At 42.9% G+C, this 24,338-nt stretch overlaps 1 protein-coding gene across 1 annotated transcript in view; it reads left to right on the top strand.

The window, feature by feature from the left end:
- usp43a (ubiquitin specific peptidase 43a) overlaps positions 1-24,338 on the top strand; it is a 116,929-nt gene that overhangs the window by 40,808 nt on the left and 51,783 nt on the right. Inside the window, exons 3-4 of the mRNA XM_041933102.1 lie at positions 3,411-3,514; positions 20,206-20,298. Coding sequence (XP_041789036.1) covers positions 3,411-3,514; positions 20,206-20,298 — 197 coding nt within the window. The remainder of the gene's footprint in view (positions 1-3,410; positions 3,515-20,205; positions 20,299-24,338) is intronic.

Genomic DNA, 24,338 nt, shown 5'->3' on the forward strand with positions numbered 1-24,338 from the left:
TGCCGGTGCCCATGAATCCCTTTTCCAATCTCTATAGCTCACACAGGCCTTCCGAAGTGTCCATTACCTGTGATAAGCTGCTCAGGGTTCTTCTCTGTGGCAGAGCCGCCTCCTTCTACTTTGTGTAAACATTTCTTTGTTATTTCTTACCTAAATTCCACTTTTATCTTATTTGTATAGTCATTTTGGGCTCACGCTCATAAATTCTCTGCCACGTGAACTCAGGTCTGCTGAACAGTGTCTTCTTTTAAAAGCAGATAAAAAACTTTTTTTTTTTCACAGCTTTGAGTTGAGTTTACAGTGTGTGGTTAGCTTTTATCTCACAATCACTGTCGTTATTATTGTCACTCCCTTTTTAATAATAATATTAATATAAAACCTTCTTATCTCATATGTTGTTATATGTTTTGTCATGTATGATCTTTACCTTTTTTTATTTGATTCTGAAGCACATTGAGTCCACGCCTGTCCTATGAAATGTGCTATAAATGGACTCAACTTGTCGACAGCGTAAGGCCACATCGAGATGAATATGCAATATTGTTCTTTTTTCACTTTCATTTCATTTATCACTTGTACAGATGGCTGAGGTGTGAGCAGGTGTGGGAAATACTGTTCTTGAACACAGTGGGTGCAGCTGATCCGTTTTTTCTGCACCCCGCTGTGGCGACTCTTGGTGTTTCTCTGCAGACCCAGTCGCACTAATTACAAATCATCCAAGATAGAAACATTACTATTACATTTTGCAGTGATGTAAAGGATAAAAGTAAGCTTTTTTTGTTGTTTTTACCCACTTTAGAGAGTCAAACATTAAAGTGAAGGCAAGGCCAAGTCTGGAAATGGGCTGAGGTTGGAGTTGTCACACATGCTTTTACCTCATTATATATTCTAGAAAGAACCATCCTTGGAGAAGTTTTAAAGATGCCAAAAAGCAGCTCTTTGTTTAAAGTGAATGCAGCAGTGATTGGATTTTGTCTGAACAAAAGCAAAGCTTCATCAAAGTTGGATTGTCATTATTTCTGAAGACGCGATGCGCGACCAGTGCAGAAAGTCTCATTTCCCCTGAGAAGGTGGAGAGACGGTGGACTACAACTTTGTTTGCTGCTTAATGTTCGAGTCCCACGCGAGACTTTGAGCCTGAATGTTGTTTTCCAGCGAGTATTCTGTGTACCACTTCCTGGTTTCTCGAAGGTAAAAGTTTGAAACTTCATCCTGAATAAACAGAGCAAGTTTCACAGCGTTCATCATTCACAGGAGAAGGACTTCACAGGTTTAGAGATTTGTGGCTGAACCCAAAGAGGCCTGAAACTGTACTAACCAGAACCAAACCGGGCCTGTCTATGATTTGAAAGTGGAGACCTAGCCACATGCAGAACTGAAACTTGTCATACCTTGTCATCACCACCGAAGTTAATGTAATTTACAAGTTGTTCAAACCTTTGTGTCTTATCTAATGTAAGATTAGCAGCCTTCTCCCTGTGCCTGGCTGTGGCGTATATAATCCATCCTCCTTGGCAAGAAAGTTGGTGGAATAGATGCAGGTTTTCTGTTATTCCTCCTGTGCTCCATTTGCTTCACGCAGACAAACGGGTCCTGATTAGAATCAGCTTTGCAGTTTTCTTGCATTGAGCCTAATGAGGACAAGTTCCACTGTTTACCCTTTTGAACTATAATAACGATTGCTCATTTGTTGCCACGCTGTTGCTAACGTGAGCATCGCTAACGTGCTGTCACCTGTTCTCTCTGAGATGAGTGTGTTGTGGCTCTTGTGGTTTTTGACCTTATTTCCTGTCTCACTTTGATGTTACAGTATTACAAGTTACAATGCACACACGCACACACACACACACACACACACACACACACATGCACAGAACAGCAGAGATTTTACAGGTCTAATTAATAACATATGTGACTACATTCCATTTAGGTGAGCTGGTTTCCGGTTCCTGGCGTTGTGCACGCTGGCTCGCTGTCATGGCTTACTGAGAAACTTAATGCAAGTTCATTAATATCATTAACGAAATTCATTTGACCTGTGCTTTTCCTGCTATGACAAGGCAACATGTCTGCCTTGAAAAAGGTCTTTACCACCAGAATTAATGTTTATTAATTGAACACCCATAGTCCACAGAGTGGGCGACTCACAGCCAGTGTTAGTGTTAAAGTGTGACTTTTAGTGAAACATAAAGTAAGAAGTGGCAAAATTAACGTCAGGCGATAGCCAGTGATTGGTCAATGCTACCCAGACGACAAACTACAAACGCTTCTGATGAACAAAATCTCGTCCCTTGCCCACAGATTCTGCAGATAACTGTGCACAGAGATTAAAACACACTACAAGCAGCAGCTAACTTGGACTGAATTGCTTGTGTGTGTTAAATCAGTCATGACCACCCAGCGTTCGCTGACAGCTTTATTATTATCAACAATATAAGATTCAGCAATCTGTTGCTCTGTTTCCTCGAGTCATAGCTGTCCATCTTTTATTCATTCTTCTTCATTCTTTTATCCGTACATTCACCTTTCAAGTCTTTCTGCCCTCCCGCTGAGTCGGGCACAGCATGCAGGGTATCGCAGCTGTTTAGTTTTTTCAGCAGGCGTCAGCGTGACACGGAGGACGATTGACATCTCAAACAGATCTGCGACTCAAACTCAAACCATTTAACCTTTCCCCTCCCTGCTCTAACATTTTGTGAGTCACATTTTTCCCCATTTATAATTAGCCCAACTCAGCTTAATTCTCTCTCTACGTCCATGTAGCAGTTTATTGAAGAAGTAAATTTTAAAGAGCAAAAATGCTGATTCATCCCTCTTTCTTCTTTTTTAAGACTCACACCTCATTACTCAGGATTTCATGTTTGTACAGTTTATTGTCTCTAAATACTGCAGGCGATGAGCAAAGTCCAAGAGGCTGAGTTGTTCTTTTATCTCACACTCTGTCCATATCTGCAGTGAGGCGTGGTTAAAGCTACTTTTCGCAGCCAGCAGCTGCAGGTGGTGAAGACTGGACTGCTCGTGTGGAAGCTGGGCTGCTCGTTGGCTCCTGTCAAAGAAAGTTTGGCATTATCTCCTCCTGTGCAACAAAGCAATGTTTTGCCAGTCACATGTCTGATTCTTGGTATTAATGTGGGCAAACAGAGTAAATGCAGATGTGTTCTTGCATGCAGCCTCAATTCGTAATTTAGACTGATGACAACTCACTTGTTAAAGAAAATCTTTTCTGCCCTTATTCATTTATTAGACAGCAGGTAGGACACTGTTGTTCAATAAGTGTCTTATTTAGCATCACTGTGAAGATGATGGTGATGTGTACTTGTATTTGTGCATCCTCCTGCAAACAATGGTCCTGAAAGCATCCACTGGAGTGATTATTTGTCTCCTTTCTGTCCTCCTTTTGCTGTCTGCAGGGACCCGGTTCACTGGAGGACCCTTCCAGTCCCAGTTCAGCCAGCACACAGCAGGCTCGAGATCGACACAGTTTTGTCCAGGAACACTTCCAGGCTCAGTACAGGTGAGGCGCATTAGCATGAGCAGCACGCTCAGATATTTCAGAAGCTTTGTTTTACTTCTAATGTGGCTGATTGTTCCTCGTTCAGTGGTATTGAAGTTCAGAATGTTGTAAAATCCTGTGTTTTTTAGCCTTAGCTTTAACTTTAAGGAATCAGATCAGTTTATTCAGCCCAATATCAAAAATCACAAATTTACCTGAAGGGGCTTTAGAATCGACCTTTAGACCCTCAATTCAGATACGAAAAACAAAATGGAGGAAACCTCAGTAGGAGCAACAGAGGAGAGATATCTCTGTCATGTGAATCAACAGACCAACACAGTAAAACTGCGGTATGAACAATCAGGATGAAAGAAATGACTTCATGAGATGCATCCAAAAAATTCAGACTGACATGCTGACTCTTTTCGGCTGACTGTAAAATAATTGACTTTTTACTTGAACAAAAATTGGTTAAGTAGGTCCTTCTGCTAAGATTCGCACTCGAACCTCACCCCGCTCCTTAGCCCTGACTGGATACTTGTCTCACATCCAAATAGGATTTTAAAAGCTTGTGTTTTGTCTGGCTGCTTGAGGGACCATTCAGGAGTTTACTGAATGGAATTAGGCAGTACAAGAAAATGGACCCAGACATGTTTAGCAATGATTTGATTGCTCTTGATTGGCTTAGTTTCCAATTAATACCTGTTGAAGGTTGTTGAAAACACTTGGGATTTTGTCCGACAAGGGAACATTCTGATTGGGAAATTTATGGACAATCAAGAAATATCAGCAATACTTAAGTCTAATTAAATGTTGAATCTAATTGCTATAAAGAAAGTATTTGAAAAAATGTTTTTCCATCTGTTATCACAGTCCCTAAAATATAATTATATCCTGTCTAAGTTTGAGTTTGATTTAAAACAAACTACTTCTTACTATGTTTTCTCTGCATCTGATAGTGGTAATCTCACAGTAGCCGTATGTATTGTTCACACTAAAGCTTTTCACCCTAATGGCTCGCTATCTTCTTCAGATAAGCTCTGTGCTGTTGGCCTTTCCCAGCATGCATTGTTGTGTTTTTTTCATGTGTTGTTGTGCAAGGTTGTAAATCATTTGCTAACTCAGCAATAAGGTGTGTTGAGAAAGATTGTTAATGTTGCCGCCTCTCCTTCTTCACAATACGGCTTCATATTAGCGTGCCAGATTATTCATCTCTCTCACATCCCATTTGTTGAATTTGAAATTCAGCAAATATCACCAGCCTCTCTCCAGATCACCCCTCCTTTAATGAGCTACTTTTTTTTTGTCATTGTCGTGTTTCATTGTATGCAGATGATACTATTATATTTATATATATATATATAATAGTAGTAGTACAGTATACAGTGGTCTTTGGCATGAAGCAGAACCTCAACTCCAAATCTTTTTAGCTGTTTAGCTTGTATTGACATTATAACCCTTCACCAGAAAGTTGATAGAATTTAATATTTGGGGTCATGGATTTGAAAGCACATATTGAGCACATCTTAAAAAATGTTCATTTTCGTGTCGTTGCTCTGTATCATTCCAGACATTTGCTTTGCATTTAATGTCAGAAAGGAAATTGCTCCACAGTGTGTTTTTTTCTGGACTATGTTGACATTGTTTATCAAAATTATTGCCTCTAAATTCAAAGCTTGATACAAGATGACAATTTAATTGATATTCACTTTAAATGCTTTGATTTTAGCTATTTGTCGCTTCCACTTGAATTACTAAGATGCTCTGATCAGCTCCTCTTTATGGTCCCCTTTGTCTCTAAGGAAATTGGTTAAAAAAAGAAGAGCTTTCATGTTTAAGCCCTCTACCTTCATTGACTTATATAAAAATGTCCTCTTATCTTAAAACAAATTGCATGTGCCTTTAGTAGTGCAATCACCAACTGTTACTCTCTAGCTTGATCATTTTTTGACAATAGTGTCGATCCAGATGTTGCGTTTTGTATATTTGCATGTTCTGTCTTGTTTTGTTTCCTGTTTGTTCTGGTGAGTGTTTGTTTTGTTGGTTTATCCTGATAGGATGACAGAAAACAGCAACATTTCTGTCAATAGCATATAACTCCAAGCTCTTCGTCAGAAGTAGGACAAGATTTGGAAACTATCTTAAGTCCCTGCAGTGTGCAGGCTGGATTCCTCTGGGCGCTATATTGTTTTTCCTGAGGCTGTGTTTGAATAAACCGTTTGCGATACATATACGAATTAAAAAGAAGAGGTATTTAGCTCAGGTGAGGGTGTATTTCCTCTGCTGTGGATAAGAATCAGTAGCTTGAGAAAGTAGGTCAGACAGACCTGTGAGGGGTTCAGGGGATTCATCTTCAGTTCTGGCTTCTGGCTCTCTTTGCTTCATTCGCAGTGGAAAGCCACAAACTGTTGTGTGGTTTGAAAGACCCTCTAATGGAATTGGCCTTAGACCTTTCAGTAACCTTGTTGGCACACTTGGCTGCGTACACTTGCTTCGCCTCTTTCCTTCACTTTTCACTCTACTCCTCAGCAGTGTAAACAGGATTTAGGGTTGTCAATAAGGAGATAGTTTGAAGAGAATGGCAGGTTTGCTTCATTTCAAATGTTAATGGTGGGATTAGATGATCTGATGCTGATGACTAGCTTGTGTTTAGCAGGGGAGAAACTGATTTGTAGAACTTTTAAAGAAGCAGAAAACAAAATGAAAACAAGTAACTGGGAGGCGAGCTGAAGTCAGAATTTGGCCTTGAGACGATTCGTTTCAGCTCTTTGTTATAGGGTGACTAAAGCTTGTGTGTAGCTTTTATGTATCAGTGTGAGGTGCACAGTCATCAGCAGAAGGGACAGAGCAGTGTGTTTTCACACCGAGCAGACAAACAGTACGGAAAACTTCTTTCTTGGAATGAAACATTTCCCCTTGGAGAGGTAACATTTCATCTTTTTGGCAGGGACTTGCTGACCACTCCCTTCTGCAATGTCACAGAACAAACTGCCATCTAACTCGGATGCAGCAAGGAAAATAAACAAGTAGAATAGTGAGTCTGTCCTTGCAGACTTTCGGAATGAAATCCGGCTCACTGTGTGCTGTCCATCGCCTCAGACTTTCCCATGTGCACACGGGTCCACCAAGCAACACGGGTCACTAATGTTTGATCTATATGGACTTTCAGGCTCGCTTTTAATGAGGGAGGTCGATCCATACTGTATCAGATTGAATGAGTTTGTTATTTTTGAGTGTGGAGAGTGTGAGAGACGCTGCTTTAGTGCTGTGCAGCTCTAGTGTGTTCCAGCTTCTTATATGTGAATATGTAATCCTGTTCGTAACTGCCAGGCATCATACAGAAAACACTCAATTTACAGACTTCAGAGCAAATCACAAGCTGTGGATTCGGCGGTCCTCCTGGGATCATTTTGAGATAGATACGCAGCTGGCATGCTTTGGGCAGCTATGAGCGATGCTTTGTGATTGTACTGTAATCAGTTCAGTGGGGAAAGAAGGGAGCTGGACGGATTGATCAGTTGCTGATGGCTGATGACAGGTTCTGCCGACTTCCCGGCTGATTCCCTGGGCGCTCAGCTCTGTGGGAAATGAACAGAGCTTTGGCGGCAGGGACGGAGTCGGACAGTAGTCCTGTCATGTTTGGTCAACCCGCAGCAGATTAGTGTGCGAGCCAATCAGTGAAACGGTCAACCTGCGACACTTGGACAGTACTGACCACGACTGCGAGGTTCACCAGCCATTTGTGAGATTATACCCTGTCCCTCATTGGGGGATGATGGATTGAAGGCTTCGAGTCGCAGCGTGTCCCTTCGGAGCCTCGTCTCCCATGATGCCCTCAGCCTGACGAATTTAAAATGCAGTTTGCTGAATCTATTCAGTGAGTCAGTTACAGAAGAGGCAAGCGACTCTGAGGGGTGAGGATGTTTGTCGAAGATCTCTTTCAGTCTCTTTTTTCCCGTCTCTTCTCCACACAGCCGAGTGTTTATGTGGCATTATCAGATTAGCTGCCAATTCATCGAGTAATCTAATTATTGAGCTGATTAGAGTAACAACGCTCTGCGACGTTTACTGCTGAGGCTGGGAGGGATGCTGGAATCACACTGTACCAATGAATGGTAGCAGTATTGCACAAGCACACACATACAGTACAGTAGTACCTTCACTGCAGGCTGTTACATCCGCTGGTTAACACACTTCTTCTGGGACAAAACAGCCAAGTTTGTTTTCCTTTTTGACACAATGTCAGCCATCATGATACGTTATTTAGTCTTTTTAAGCCCTGTCAGTGGCCAGTTGACCAAAACGTGTGTGTGTTGCTGCACTGTGACTGGATTGTATCATATATTATATATATTGTATATACCACAGTGCCACAGTGTATCATCAAATGTTCCACATCCATAGAAAGTCATTGTCATCAACTTTTTTTTAAATACCACAGATTCCGCATTGTGGCTTTATTATTATATTATTAAAGGAAAAATCCGATGGGTCTGATGGGATGCCCCCAACACACACACACACACACACACACACTTTTATTCACAACTCATCCTTAAAACTCTTGGGTGCAGTAACATCTTATTGCTACAGCTGTTTTCTGCCGGTGAGTCATTACCGGTGGCAACATCCCAGCCAACAAGCTTATCGTGTAGCTGCAAACTTCAAAATGTGGGACTGTGGGATTCCACCTGGGGGGAGTTTGACAAAGATATATGTAAATGAAGAGAGATGAAGGGAGTGGAAGGAGAACACGAGCAGAAGATGTGATTGTTCACTGTGGGGTAGCTGCCTCTTCAGCGTGGCTGTGTGTCCCTGGATGGTGATGATGATGATGATGATGACGTGACAGGCAGCACATTTCTGTGATGACGTCGCTAATGCCAGTGCTCGCCTGTTTGTTTGTGATTCTTCTTGTGGTGAGGTCCCGTCACTTTATGCACGTCAGTAAAACACACATGACACATATGTAGATTGCACCATTTCTGCTGTGGGGATGGCTGTGTTGCACCTGAGGTGAGTAGGTGGTAGCCCACCTGGGTACCCCTCACTCTAGTCTGCTCAGGTACCCAGTTTTGCTTCGATTATATTGGACTGACAGTTTTAGATATTTTAGGTTTCACTTAATGGTTTTAGATCTTGCATCAAGGCCTCTGCAGCTATAGTTGTATTAAAGTACTCTTTTTTTCTCCCTCTCCTAGCTATTAACATTCTTACCTCTCCAGTAGCTCCAGTCCTTGCCTATTTGATTACTTTAATTATTTCAGTGACTGTTTGTAATGGGCCTGAGTGCCTAAGAATCAATTTTCAAAATAATATTTGAGGTTTTTGCATTTCTTGGGGGGGCGCCCCAGGTGGCGTCGTCTGTCTTTTCTCCACTTCCTCCTTATTGCCACTGTCACACTTAAGCGCTCCACATTCTGTATATTTAATCGGTGCTGCTGCACTGTTGCTGTTTCACCATTAATGCTGTGATTCATGTTTTAATGATACCTTTAGTCATGCATTTCTACTTAATGTTGTTAGCTGCAGTATTAAAAAATATGGTTTACGTGTCTGCTTTGCTCCTTACTTACTTACTGCCAAATGTCACCATTTGGATCATTTAAAGTTGAACCAATCTTACTTCATCTTACAACATAATATTGTGTGTGTATTATGATCCCACTGTATATTTGTGGAGTAAGATTGTAATTTCAATAGTATCTTTACAAATCGCTACCTTTAGACTTTTGTATGTGCCGTATCATTTTTTCAACAGCAGGCTCTCTCTATAAAACGCTACATTAGCTCACTGGTCCTTATGTACGTGTGCCTCTGTGGGACAAAAGTCTAAAACTGGCTGCATCACAATAAGTGCACATTGGAATATTCACAGAAAACTGAGGTTCATTTATGTGCTCGTGTTACTTAATAACTTAATGAATGAATGAAGCCCTCAACACTCCAACTGCATGGTACGGCTGGGTTTGGTATCGCTTCAGTCAAGGTTCCACGCGAGCCAGTGAAGTGAAAACGCTGCAGACCTCTGATTGGCCAGAGGGAGAGAGACACGGCCATCCTGCACACCGACCGCAAATTGGGGCTGCAATTTTTACAATCATGTATTATAGCTTGAATCTGCTGTCTTCAGCGTAAAACAGAAGCACCTTAGAGATAAAGTGAGTTATTTATCACTTAGGTTAGTTATTTTCTCGTTCCGAGAGCTTAACGAAGCTTTGGCTGTACTACAGAACACATTACATACACAAGTTAGGCTCTAATTGAAACCACTGAGTGTTGATTTGTTTCCAAACTCTGAGGCAAAAATTCGCCCTGGTGAGTCACTCTCATTTAATAAATAATAGACAGTAATACCCGGATGATCTGGAATTTGTTTTCTACTCTGGGTTTCATCAGGCCTTCTCGGCTGTAAATATGCTCCACATACATTTGTATTCTCGTCTCATTAGCGGGCCTCAGTCAGAGCTGGTTGAAGTCTGCTGAGTCTTTCTCCTTTTTCGCTCTTCTCCTCCTCTTTACGTTGTGTTATCACTGGGGAGCCGGAGTCACTTTGCCTCTAAATGCAGACTAACAAAAGAGCAATCACTCGCCCTCAATCCCTCTCTGTCTTATTCTTGTTTCTTTCGGGCTGCGCCTTTGTCTGTCTCTGCGTCTATCTGTGCGTCTCTCTCCGGCCTCCCCTTCCTCTCTCCGTCTATATATCACTTGGCTGATCTCGCTTTCTTCCCTCTTCTTCCTTCCTCATTCTTTTTATATCTCACAGAGATGGTCCTCAGAGGCATCCAGTGGAGTTGTCTGATCTGAATAAATGTTTGCGATTAGAGCCGGGGCTGTCGTGTGGTTTGGGCTGCCGATGTGGGAGTCGGCGCTCAAGTCACTCCGCTGTGCCGCGACGTTTAAATGAGTCTTTGTCAAAGCCTCCCTGCCGCCCCCCCTCCTCTGTTTGTCACTCTCAGTTTGTGGCATCTATTTTTAATGGCTTGGGAGACGTGCGGAAAGCCCCAGCCTCTGTCCCCGGCTGAGCACACTGGATAATTGAGGATGGTTACTGTTTTCCTATCACAGCGCCTTTTATTTGGATGCAGATTCGATGTGAAAACATTTGGGATATGATACAGTTTGCGTAATAAATGCTGTCAGATAGAACCTCGGGTGTCTGTGATTTGTGAGCTGCATTATGCGCATTGTTTTACTCAGCCTCCTGAAAAGTTGAACCAAAAGCCATAAACAATTAATGTTCCCGCAAAGTGCAACCTTTTCCAAGCTCCTTATGCAACAAAGCCAACTGATATGTGTCCAGAATGAGATGTTCTCTGCACCAATTTTATATTTTTACGCCAGATCCTTTGAAGACTCAGTGCCTCAGAAAAGAGTGCAAACTTTCTCTCATCTTCAAAGATGGTCTGCAGGGGGTTCCACTTTTCCCCAAAGATGCACCCAGGCAGGGATGTGCCGACGCTGACCTCTCTGAGGCACCGGCCTGGTCGCTCCACGCTGAAAATGTGGCCAGACGGTGACCTTCCTTACTTTGATTTTGATGCTTTCGCCACCCACGGTGCTTTCTTCGAGCCCAGCCTCACGCACCACTCTCCCTCCCGCCGACACCACCCAGCTCCTCGCGGTGCCAGGCTTTGAAGCGGGTGCTAGCCAGTTAGTGCGGGGCATTATCAAATGAAAGTAACTCTTTGATCTGTTTTTTTTTCCTTTTGTTTTGCAAAAAGCATGTCATCTGTGCAGAGACGTTTGCCACCTCACTGTTGAGTTATGCAGTAATTCAAAGTTGGATTAACAAGCAAGTACGTACCTGAATGCTCTGAAGCCGCAGGAGCCTAAATTGACCTCTTTTCATTTAACCACACAACAAACATCATCACAATTACATTGACTCTGATCCTTAAAGTAGACTCAAACCACACAATGAAGGAAATAATTCACAGTGATTGAGATAAAGCCCTGCAACAATTAATGAATCAGCATGTGTACATGTGGTAAGGAAACAATATGCTGTATGCTGCCTGCATCGTCACAGGTTTCCCACACTTATTTTGTCCTTCACCATATTCCTCTGTCTCACACACCTGGATTTGTTGTCCTGTTCCCTCTGCGTACAGACAGTCGGTCATCATGTGGTGTAATGCAGTCTTGTCATTTGTTAATGGAACTGTAGGAATAATAAAGAGCACTTGGATGATTGCAACATAACTCTCTGCTATTTCAAAATCATCGTTATCTCTTCCTTCCAAGAGTGTCCTTGTCATTGTACAGGACAAGCTCATCAGTGCTGGGTTTGCTCTCCAGTCTACTCTAATGGGAATCCCTCGCTGAAGGCCCTTACAATACAAATGTGAACGAATAATAGTGGAGGAAGGCTTCATTTCACAACGAGTGTTACAACTATTGAGAGACTTCATTGTGCACAAAGACTTCAAGTCAAGTTCCGTCAGCGTGCTTGTGTTCGTGGAGGTCTGAACGTGTTTTCATGGAAACCATGTATGAGCCATATTAGCCCGGCAGAGTTGCTGTACGCTGGTAGACCCGACAGCTGACCCACCCACTCTCCATGCTCTACCCTCCTCTCGTGAGTGTGTGCGTGTGTGTGCTTCCTGGTGAATATGAATTGTCTGAATCACATTAACCCAGGGGACTGGATTTATAGGAGAGTTTTTATTCTTAAACTTTTCCTGACCGTGACCCAAACTGTGTATGTTAAAGTTCAGGCCTCCAGATTCGTGGCTCATTAAAACACGGCGGTGCTTTTCCACCAGTGCCGACCCACCAGAAAATCACCTGTGACACCCACACACAAGCACGCACGCAAACACACACACACACACTGGCTGGCTTGAGCATATACCACAGAGAAGTCGCTTGTTTGGAGAATTAGTTCCACCTCACGTATAAGCACTGTGTCCTGAAGCTTCAGCCTGACCGTGAGAAATACTAAGAGTGTGTGTGTGTGTGTGTGTGTGTGTGTGTGTGTGTGTGTGTGTGTGTGTGTGTGTGTGTGTGTGTGTGTGTGTGTGTGTGTGTGTGTGTGTGTGTGTGTGTGTGTGTGTGCGCGTGTGTGTATGTGTGCCTGGACTGGGTGTCACAGTTGATTTTCTGGTGGGTCAGCACTGGTGGAAAAGGAAAAATGTACAGGACCTAGGAAATTATTTGTCATTCATAGTGGTAGCTTCTGTAGAGGTCAGAGAAGCTTCTGCCTCAGAGGTTGCCAGCTTGAAGAAGTCTGTCTCAGGATCCATCCTAAACCCGTAAGTTACTGGAGTAGATTATAGCTTCAAACAGGAAAAATAAGACAATGAACGCTGCTTAAAAAAGTGTGTGTACATTAATATGACTGCCTTCGTACACTTGCAAAATGTAGTTGAAGAAGATTGGATATGACCTTTTTATTAATTCAGCTCTTTTACCCATGGTGGCAGTGTCTGTTGTTCCCTCCCTCTGGACGCTGTGCGGCATGAGACAGTTCCAGCGTTGTAACTGAGTGCAGTTGGATGTTATTGACAGCTGGGGTCGGACATGGATCTGCCGACAGACAGCTAATGCTGATCGATTTAAGAAGCCTTCAGGAGTTCCTGTTCCAGTCCTTTAGATTAGATCGAGACATCCAAAGCGGCATATTTTAATACCTTTGTCGATTTGTTCATATATATTCAACACTTTTCACAATACTGGCGGGAACGCTTGCCTTGCTCAATACTTGATTTAGTCATGTTATCAGTCATACATCTCTCTCAGCATTGCACTCAAAGCAGTGATGAAGCAGTTTAGTGAGAGTGTGTGTGAGAGTGAGACACCTGGATTAGTTCATGTAGTAACACTTTATATTAAGAACCACATATTCACCATGAACTAGCTGCTAGCTTATTACCAAACACACTAGCAGCTTATTGGCTCTTTATTAGTCGTTATAAAGCACTGATTAACACTTTATTCTGTATGACTATATTCCACAACTGCTAGACCATTTACTTTTCCCTCAATAACCTCCTATTTACCGTTTATTGATAGGAAGTTGCTGAACATGAATTACAATCTTAAAACCTAACCCCCAGAAAAAGGCATTATTAAGTGCCTTATAATGACTAATAAAGAGCCAATAAGCTGCTAGTATGCATGCTAATGAGCAACTAGTTCATGTGTCTTTTAATGCAGCCACCTGCTGCAGACATGATGCTTTGGTTGTTTGTAGAAGATGCATTTTCACAGTTTATGCACAAAAAAAAAGTGCCGTCCTGTGTGCCCGGGTGTCCTCTGTTACTTATTACATGAGATGCCGTGAATCAGCCAGTTACCTGGTCAGTTAGTTTTAACCAGGAAGGAGGAAACTCAAATGTATGAAGGTGACATTGAGAACAGGCAATCACAATATTGTCTCCAAACCTGAGAATAAAAGTATAAAAGTAAAGGTTTGTATGAGACTTTGTGTGTTTGTGTGTGTATGTGTGTGTGAGAGAGAGAGAGTCTCGACAGCCCCTTTAGCTGAGTTAATTTCCCCTGACAGGAGGTCTCAGCTCCTACTCTCGTACAGAGAGAGATGAGTGCCCTCCAATCCACAGCCAGTGACACATGACTGACGGACTGACTGACAGGCGAACAGAAGAAAATTAACTCTCTGAGCTCTCTCTCTCTTTCAGTCCCAGGGGAAGCGCTGGACTGTACAGCAGACAGCTATGACATATAATGCAGCTCTGAGTTTGCTGTGGTTGTGCTTGGGTGATGTGGCTCCTCCCGGTTTCAACCGGCAACGCACATGATCTGTACAAAATCTGCAAAGTTTGGAAAGTGCTTCTTCTAAACCGTGATGTTTTCAGTAGAAACAATTTAGGTGTGATAGTAAAGGCTTGAAGAGTTGGATATTTTTGGTTAAGATATCTTGAAAATGCTTGAATTTTTTTCAATTCAAGCAGCGCCCCAAGAACCCTGAACACTAATATTTTAAGACCCTGTCTCATCAGTCCTCTTGCTTGTCGGACGACTGCAGCATAAGTCTCCTAAACAAGCACAGTGTTTTTAGATGCAACTCTGTATAGTAACTATGAGCTCAGAGCTGCTGCTCTTCATTTCTTTCTTTTACAATTAATGCAGGTCACCTATTTTCTCAGGTTTTCACAGGTTTTCTGAGTAACAACAATAATGGCTGCATTACAACCAGTGTGCCAGTCTGAGGGCCCTCGTACTGAATGGAACAGAGCCGTCAAAATGATTTCAATCAGGAGAGACAAGTGAACGAAGTAAAGATAATTGTTTGTTAAGACAGATGATATGTGATGATTAAGTCTTATCAGAAAGTCTTTGGCACTCCACAGGGAGATTTTGTAATGGGGGGACATCGCCCTGAGCAGCAGCAGCAGCAACTTAAATCCCCCGAAGGAGTCCAGACACTGGTGGTGGTGGTGGCTGATGACTCTGCTGATTGATATGCTGATGAGGATAATGAAATGATGAAGCTGAAGATCTGCGAAGACTCGGCGGAGATGGGGAGGTGGAGTGCCTGCGTAATGGCAGCCTGAAAGAACTAAGGCAGAGAGAGAATCGTGTATAAAGAGACAGCAGCGAGATTACAGGCTCTCTATGAAGGTGTGCCACTGTGCTGCTGGACAGGTGTGACCAGCTGACGACAACAGCTGATGTCTCAATTGACGGCCCCGACAACGGCGGCAAAGAAATTATGAGCGTGCGTGTGTGAGAGGAGCGAATGTAGGACGGTGTCAGAAATAAGCTCAAAATGTCTTATGTGAGAAACTCTCATTAAACTTACTACATGCCAAAGCTCACCTGTGCTGTCAGTCAGATGCAGTGTTTGTGCAAGTTTAACGTCTAAAGTGTGGGGGGTGAGTCATTTGTATTCGTAGAGCACAGTGCAGGTCGTTGCATCAGATTATTCATATCAGACTGTAGTGTTGATAATTGATCAAACCGTGTGAAACATGACCCTGGTGTTTATGATATATACTTTTGCATCCAATGCCGGACAAGCCGGAGGCTGACTCATGAATGTGCACCGATGCTTTGCCCTTACCGGCCCACCCGGGTGCTGTAAATATACATTCCGCACACAACACCTGATCATTCATCATTTACAAAAGGCCTGGGGGGGATTCAGGAAGTTGAAAAAATATGTTTACACGCATATTCTTTTGACTTACCGAAGCATGTCTCCATCTGGAGCTGCTTGTTTACTGTCTGTTTTTCTTCTCCTGACACGCTCAGAAAGGGTTCTCAGTGGATCGAGGGTGGGCTTTTTGGCACAAGCGAGAGAAACTAGATTAAAGTGTCTTGATATTCTTGACCTTTGCTTTTAGAGGCTGAATTGGAGGACGAAATAGTTACTGTTGGTGAGTCTGACTGGCCTCCAGCTAAGTCTTCAGCAGCTCCCCAATAGGAGTTACCAAACAACAAATACAATGAAACTCAACTTTTATGAGAGTAAAGACTTCAATTATATATTCTGTATTTTTATCACTCTGTTTTCTCCAAGTAAATAAAAACAGCGATCTCTGTTTAGTTGTTTTGGGCTGCGTCTCCACCTGAGCCCAGACCTCCATCCATCACTGTCGGCCGACACTGTTTGCACCTTAAATAAGGTCGAGACTGCAGTGACTAAACAATCAGGATTCATTGACAAGAGCTTTTAAGTTTGGTTGCTGTGGGACCGAAGCTGTGACCAGAATTATTTTGGATGAGAATAAAACTTTGGGGAAAAAAGAACAGATGAAACTGCAGCTGGAGCAAAACTGTCGTCTTCCGCTTGGCGATGCGTCTTCGAGCTGTGATTGTGTGGCTGAAAATGAAATCCTTTGTCATGTGTGCTGAGTGCTTGTTGATGTCAAATGCTGCACTTTTGACTGGAGGATACACTCATGCAAATACACAGCTCTTTTTTGGTGGGCTGCCAAATTCTGTTTCTAGCAAACCCCGCAACCTTGACACCTCTGACGCCGCGACTGATCGGTCACATGCGTTTTATACAGCACGCATCGCACGCCAACATCCTGACCTATTTCGCGCTGCGTGCATTGCGTCATCCACGCCGCCTGCATCATCCCTCTGCTGTTCTGCAAAGCTTTCCCATTTAGAATAACAGTATATGAGAAATGCTTGAATCAGGCAACGTGATGCTGCATAATGTTTGGAGACGCTGCCGGCGGACCGTTATTTATTTAGCCGCGAGCAGAGCGGAGGGATGCTGAGCAGCTCCGCTCTCTGTCTGATAAATAAGAGCGGCTGCCGCTGTGCTGTGCGTGCGCACGTTTGTGGGTGTAATGCGGTGCAGCTCCGGGTGTCTGCTCTAAACTAAAGGATGGTGGTCTTTTGGTTTGACACCTGAATGCACAGTACAACCCGTGCTCTCTGTCTATCCCAAACACACACAGAAACATTACCACCAGACTGGAAACACTATCAGCCACACAACAAGCTTTTTAAGCGATACCGTGTGTTTTTGTGTGTGTGTGCAAATTTCAGTGTCGTGTGTGTGTGTGTGTTCTGCGTGTGTGTGAGAGTGAACACAGCCTGTCAGTCTGCTTTACTGAGTACAAACTGGCATCATTAGCGAGCCTGTGACTGGCTGCCACGGCACACTGGTTACAACACTGACAGCGAGGAAATGCGGAGCTTAAAACTGTTGTATTATTTCCAGCATATTTGTACGTTTGACAAGTTTGTATCTCCACAAACTTGGATACAGCTCAACTGGCAGAAACGATCGTGAGACAGCGGGAGATGAAAGGAGCATCTGGCAACACACACACACACACACACACAGCATTATGCAGCAACACTGAAATGATTTTCCTTCAACAATCAAATACAAACAACCCCCCAAAAAAAACACAGGTACCGAGAAACTGCCTCAAAGTTACTGGTGCACCACAGAAGTCACATTAAAAGCCCATATCCAACAATTTATCAGCTATTTCCACACTTTTTCAAATTTAAATCACTTTTATGTGACTGCTAAAGAATGACCACAGTTAAAAAAAAAAGCGCTACATCAGCAGCTTCAAGCTTGTTTAGAGCTTATTATCCCATAAAGGATAATAGATTCCCCTCTGATGGAGACAAATGGGTAACTCAGCCATGTTTGTGAAGTTGCCTCAAGGAAATAGTTTGAATAAAAAATGTAAATGGCTAAAATTTCAGGAAACACAGCCACTTCAAAACTCTCATGAATAAAATGATTATGCTCTCTTATGAAAGAACTATGTGGCAGGGAAATAAACTGAACATGGTGTTTTCATTGAAAAAGGTTAGATTACATTTAAGTTCAGGGGAGGACAACAGTTTTTTTTAAAGCTGTCACCTCAAATAACCTGTTTGGTTAAGACAAAAGCAAACTTGCATAAGCTAGATGTCCAAAGTTGTGTCTCCGAATCCAGTTGTTGCCACGGCTGCCAGCACTAGCATTGCTAATTAGCTATCGTCCGTGCACTCCGAGATAGGTCTGTTGCAGCTTTTTTTTGTTTTTGTTTTTTTTTTTAACCTTAATTCTTGGCTCGCACTGTCTCACTCCAATGTTACAATACACACACACACACACACAGACACACGCACACACACACAGAGCACTTCCATCATGATCAGGACTGTCTCCTGTCTGCCTCATCTATCTTCACACTATGTCACTGTTTTTGCCAACATTTCCAATGGGACACAGGATTGCAGGCAGGCCAGTCTAGTACTCGTCCTCTTTTACTACAAAGCCACACTGCAGTAAAACGTGCAGAACGTGGCTTGGTAATGTCTTGCAGGGACGTCCCTGAAAAAGACTTTGTCTGGATGGCAGCATAAGTTGCTCAAAATCTGGTATCTTCCTGTCAGCGTTAATGATGCCTTCACAGATGTGCAAGCAAACACACACCAACAACTATCACAGATGCTGGCTTTTGACCTTTGAGACAGTAACAGTCTGGATGATCCGTTTCATCTTTAGCCCAGAGGATACCAAGTCCATGATTTCCAACAAAATGTGGACTCATCAGACTTCAGCACACTTGTCCACATTGCATCTGTCCATCTCAGATGACCTCAGGCCCAGGGAAGTCGTGTTTGTAGATAAATGGCTTTGGCTTTGCATAGAAGACTTTTATTTTGTATTTGTAAATGCAGCGATGAAATGTGTTAACCAACAGCGGTTTTCCAAAGCATTCCAGAGCCCATGCAGTAATATCCTTTATACAGTCATGTCAGTTTTACTGCAGTGCTGCCTGATTTTTCTGGATTCTCTGAATCTTTTGATCATGTTATGGATTGCAGATGGTGAAATCCATCCTCGCTTGTTGAATGTCTGAGCCTTTCCAGGATGCTTCTTTCAAAGCCAATCATGGTACTATCACCTGTTACCAATCAACCTGTTTACCTTTGCAATGTTCCAAACAGGTGTTTTTGGAGTGTTCCACAACTTTCCCAGTCTTTTGTTGCTCCTGTTCTAACTCTCTTGTTTGAAACATGCTCAGAATGACTGTATATTTACAAAAATTAGTACAGTTTATCAGTTTCAACCTAAAAGATCTTGTCTTTGCACTGTGTATACATATATATAACTGAAAAGGAACATCGACTGCTCACAAATTAAATTTATATCTCATTATTTTTGTTACCTTTGGACAGAGCCAGGTAGGTATTTCCCTCATTTTTTAGCCTTAAGCTAAGATAAACTAACAGGCCTGTGGCTTCATATTGAACAGACAGACATGAGAGTGATAGTACTATTCTGACTTCCTGTAGATCATCATGAGGACACTGACTACCATGTGTCTTGTGTTTGGCTGCAGATTTTTGCTGATACCAGCCCATAGTTTGGGCTCCTCAGCTTTCTGTCCTCATGTCATTCCTCTCACTCTGATCAGCTCCACTGTCGTAAGCTCAAAGTCCTTGACAGGTCCTGTGCGTGTCTCTCTCTTCATCAGCTTCCCTTTCTAGTTTTTGTCAACTCGACTGTCCTGCTGCCAACCTTCTGTTCATTTTGAATCTGTCCTCCCACTGAGCCCTGCACTTTGTTGTTTTTCTCCTCATCTCTGGCTCTTTGCTCTCCACTTTTGTTTCCTCCTCCTCTCACCATTTTTATCCTCACTACCCTCTGTGCCTTTAAATACCCCCTGCAGCTTTCATCCCCTGCCTTTCTTCTCTCCCTTTTCCTCTGCGTTGTGCTGCTCTTCTCCTCTCCAGCTCAGCGTGTTCTTGACGGTACAGCCTTCTTCATTTAGTGCAATATCTCACCTGCCTAACTCATCCCATCTCTGTGGCTTTGCTGCCCTTTTCTCAACAGCAGATCGAGTCCAGATGGCCTATTTCAGTGCTTAGTATTCACCACTGTCCACATGGAATATTCACATAGCCACCGTGGAGGTTTGAACTGCTTGTAGCACAAGACAGCAAATTTCTACTGCCCATTTACTCCATAGTTAAGAGGAAATTGGAGCATTTGGCACGCAGGAACGTCTATATCTGTTGATCCATCTGTCCAACACTGTGTGTGAAGTCATGTAGAGTGAAAAGTGCTTTTTTCTCCAGTGGTTGCTGTCTTTGTAGTATTTTGTAAACTTTGTGACCTCAATGGATGAATGATAATTATAAAATAATATTTCTTAAAAACTGTAAAAACCCAGATTATATGGTGAGCTGATTGTCATTAATTGCAAAAATGTTTAACATTGCTGTGTGTGTGTGTGTGTGTGTGTGTGTGTGTGTCCATCTGTCTGCAGGTCTTCTCTGACGTGCCCTCATTGCCTTAAGCAGAGCAACACCTTTGACCCATTTTTATGTATCTCCCTGCCAATCCCTCTACGACAAACCAGGTGATGTATAACACACATGCTAACTCGTGGAATTAGAAGTTAAATCATTCATTAAAACTGCTAATTCAAGCCTTTGGTGCTGCTTAATATCATGTGATTATGGGCTGACTCGTTTTTCTGGCTCACATATAAAAACATAAAACTCACATAAAAACTGTCAATTTATGCTGGATGTGGCATTGTTTGCTGTCTGTTTGACCTCAACTATATTTTTTGTGATTGTTAGTGTCAGAAGTAAACTTAATACTCCATCTTTTAGCAATTTTTTTATTTTATTTATCTCCTCAGTGAACACACAAAACTGTTAAGTCAAGCAAAAGCTTATCTTAGCTGCTGGGGAGCTAACTCTGGATGTATGAGGTTGTCACCTGATACCAGCGATATGGATATGATCATCTAGGCCGCCTAATGTGGCAGAATGATTTCACCCCATGAATAAGTAGAAAAAGACATCTATCACACCAGATGCACTGTAAGCACATTTCTGAAGGAAATTTGAAAAATATGGCCGCACAAACATATACGTAGGCTCACATTTGCACAAACATACTCTGCACACCGACAGCGAGTGGCCGCGGTCATATCATGGTGATAAATGTTGGCCATCAAAAGTCCCTGAGCACACACTTTCTGTGTTTCCATTTTTAAACGTACCAGAAGCTGCGTGTCAGCAAGGTCCCGCCGTACGACTTTGACATAATGACGAAAGAGAGCAAGAGAGGGAGCAAGAACGCACAGACGACTGTTCCTGATTCTGACTGTAGAGACACATATAAGACAGGAATCAGTTACTGACTACAGTGAAAGGCCGTTCACACCATGATACACCCACACAGGTGATTTTGATTATTAGCTTAGTGGCACCTGTTAGAAAAGAACAAATTGCACCATCATCATTCCATCCCCTCCACCTCCAACCTCAGAGGAGGTCGAATCAACCAGAATAACTGAAAAAACCTGGATGTGAGGGAGGGCAGTATGTTGTAACAAGGCATATGTAATTATATATCGCGATAACAATATATATAGCACTGTATACAGTAATTGTTCTGTAAATTCAATTGAAAAGAGGTTTTAAATACACAAATGCCCAAACTTTATCACATTTCATTATTTTCTTCTTTTATATGGAACCATATTTACAAAAAAACTGCCTCACATGAGACTTGAGTTCAAAAACTAAAGACTCAAAACAGTAAAACTGACTTTCTTTCAAAACGGAAGCCTTGAGGTTTCAAGTGAGAACAGCAGAGATGCAACAGAGCCGCCGACTGTCACTCTCAAGTCACGTGAGAACATGGCGAGCACTTCTGCTGCTCAAGCCAAATAACTTTGCGAGGCGGCTGGATTGCTGCATTGAGCTGCCACTCTGAATATATAGCAGAGACCCTAACGCTGTTTTCTCGTATGAACTCCGGACAATGTCTGCAGAGTCCTCTTCCTTTCACACATGTAGCACATTTGTAAGTGTCAGGTGTGTTCTCACTGACTGAAAACCCTTCGTTTGGCTTTGGCGAGAGGCGGCGCCTGGGTTGAGACAAGCAGAAAAGAGTACGAGTGGCGCAGCAGTGCATACACTGTGGAGACGGCGTGTAAATAACCACAACATTGTAGGTTTTGTCTCATATTGTCACCTCTTTCTCTCTCTGTCAATGTGTCCAGTTGTGCATGAAACATCTTTAAAAAAAAATCAGCGACTACCTTTTTAATTCCGGTCACACAATGTTAAGATTCGTCTGCTCTACATTCAGCGTCCGAGTGAATCCTCCTATCTTCAAACACGCAGCTGCTGCCGCTCTGCCTCCGTGTCTTCCATAGCGCTCACCGCAGACTCAGTTATACAGCACGAGTTCTGCGACAGTGTGTGGTCTGTCCCTGCAGTTGTCTGAGCCCAGCACACGGGGAAATTCATTCAGGTTCGGTGTGGAATCACTGCTGGACACTGACACACACACACACACACACACACACAAATACACACTGGCAGTGGCCTCCTTGCATCGTCCTGCTGCAGCAGTATCCCAGCAGAATGCCTGAAAAGTCGGCGGCCCCCAGAGACAGAGCGGGGCCCGGCTGGCAGCGTGGCATCGAGGTCTGTGCGCTGTAGATAATGCCAACGTGGCAGAGAGAAAAGGAAGATGGTGCTATCTCTGAATGCGTCTTCTCCTCTAACCTTGCACAATCCGTAATAATTCTAACTAAAGTAATTTTTCTAAAACATGAGAAAATATTTATAGAAAATATAACTATAAGTGTCTGACAACGTTATAGAAAGGATCCCTACAGAGGTAGACCTTTTTGTTAAAGAGGAAGATCTCTTACTAACAATAATACGTTAGTTCAGATCCGAACTCATGTAACCCGTTTGTTCGTAACTAACGTGAAGACACCAAAATCACACAATAACACGAACAAACAAACCAATCACCAGGTAAAACTACTGTTTTTATCAAAGGAGTCTGGTGGTTTTGAACAGAGCGACATAACTGCTGTTTCTGTTGAACAGATCTGTTTACCAACCAATCCTTGCAAGGCTCAGGTGACGGAGTTTTCACCCAGCACCTGAACTCTCCATGAGAGCAGCCTTTTCAAATCACTTCCTGTCATTCAGTCATCATGTCATTTACGTCGGCACAGATTTCTGCATCAGCACGGAACAAATGACTGCAGGTGGCAAAACACTGCAACAGGGATAGAATGGTCAGGAAATAGTATGGCAGAAATTATAAAAGCAAACATGATTTGCTGTAACCGATCGAAAGCATGCAGAAGCGCTTGTAGGGTTTTTAAATCTGTGACCAGTTTGGACATGATCCTGGCTCCACCGAGGTTTTTCAAGATCATTTCGAATTTCCTGAAGAGCACCGGACACACTTGGTGCTTCATGTGGGAACATAAGAGACTATCAGGCTCCAAACCAACAGGGGGCTGAGAGGCTGCAAAAAAAAAACAAAAAACACCTGCTTTTTAGATGACATCTCTATTTCCTGTTCCTCTCGAGTGTCATCCCACACCTCTCATCGCATTTCATTTCACATCTCGGCATCTCATCTCGGAGCATCTAACAACGTAAATAAAACAGCTGCTCAGATCCTCCGCCGTCTGCCCTGTCAGCCGCCCCGCCGCTAACACATTACTCACCTGAATAATGCATGATGGGAAACAGGAAGTGGAGGTGTCAGCAATTACATAGTTTTCATCCCAAATGAGGAGGCGTGACCTTACTCTGTCTCGCCGCTCTGTTTTTTTTTTTTTTGTCTTGCTCTCCTCGCATCTGCTCAACAAACTCCATCCTTACTTCCAGATCCAGTCCGCTGTTTATTATACGTTCCCACCATGTCTCCATCATTTTCATCCTCGCAAATCAGACATGTCCCAGCACACAGCAGCTTCCTGCGGGACCGTCGACAATGTGCTAGTTTAGCTGTTCACGTCCAGTCATGCATAAATCTGCACACACACACACACACACTCACACAGGGGTTAGGAAAGCCACAAGGCAACATCTAAAAAATAGTCAATTCACTTCAGATATTAAGTCAGACAGACAAATTGGATGTGTTTTTGCTCACGAAATTAGATTTCGTACAACAGTATTGTCAGAGGAAATCTTGTCCCCTAACTTATTAGCCATTAAACATCTCAGCCGTGCGTTTCAAAGTCTCGCTTCATTCAGTGTTTTGTGTTGCTGTTTAGCAGCTGAAATACATCAAGACTCAGCTTAGCTCAATACATCTCCTGAACAAACTGACAACGTGACTCCGTCGCCGCTGGCGTCCCTGAATTCTGCACAATTGCATTCGTCTCGCTCTTTTTCTGTTTTGTTTTATGTGTGTGTCTCTAGACTGTATGTGCGCAACATCTGATCTGTGTGTGTGTCTGTGTGTGTGTCTGCATACAAATATTGAAACAACTCAGTATGCAAGGGTGTGTTTGGAATCTGTAATAATGTAAACATGCAAAATCAGAATTGCAAAACAATTTGGCACTTTGCTCTAACGTATCATGTTCCTTCCTCCTCTCTGTCTTCCTACCCCTCC

This window comes from Chelmon rostratus, chromosome 3 (assembly GCF_017976325.1).
Source record: "Chelmon rostratus isolate fCheRos1 chromosome 3, fCheRos1.pri, whole genome shotgun sequence".
NCBI classification, from domain to species: domain Eukaryota; kingdom Metazoa; phylum Chordata; class Actinopteri; order Chaetodontiformes; family Chaetodontidae; genus Chelmon; species Chelmon rostratus.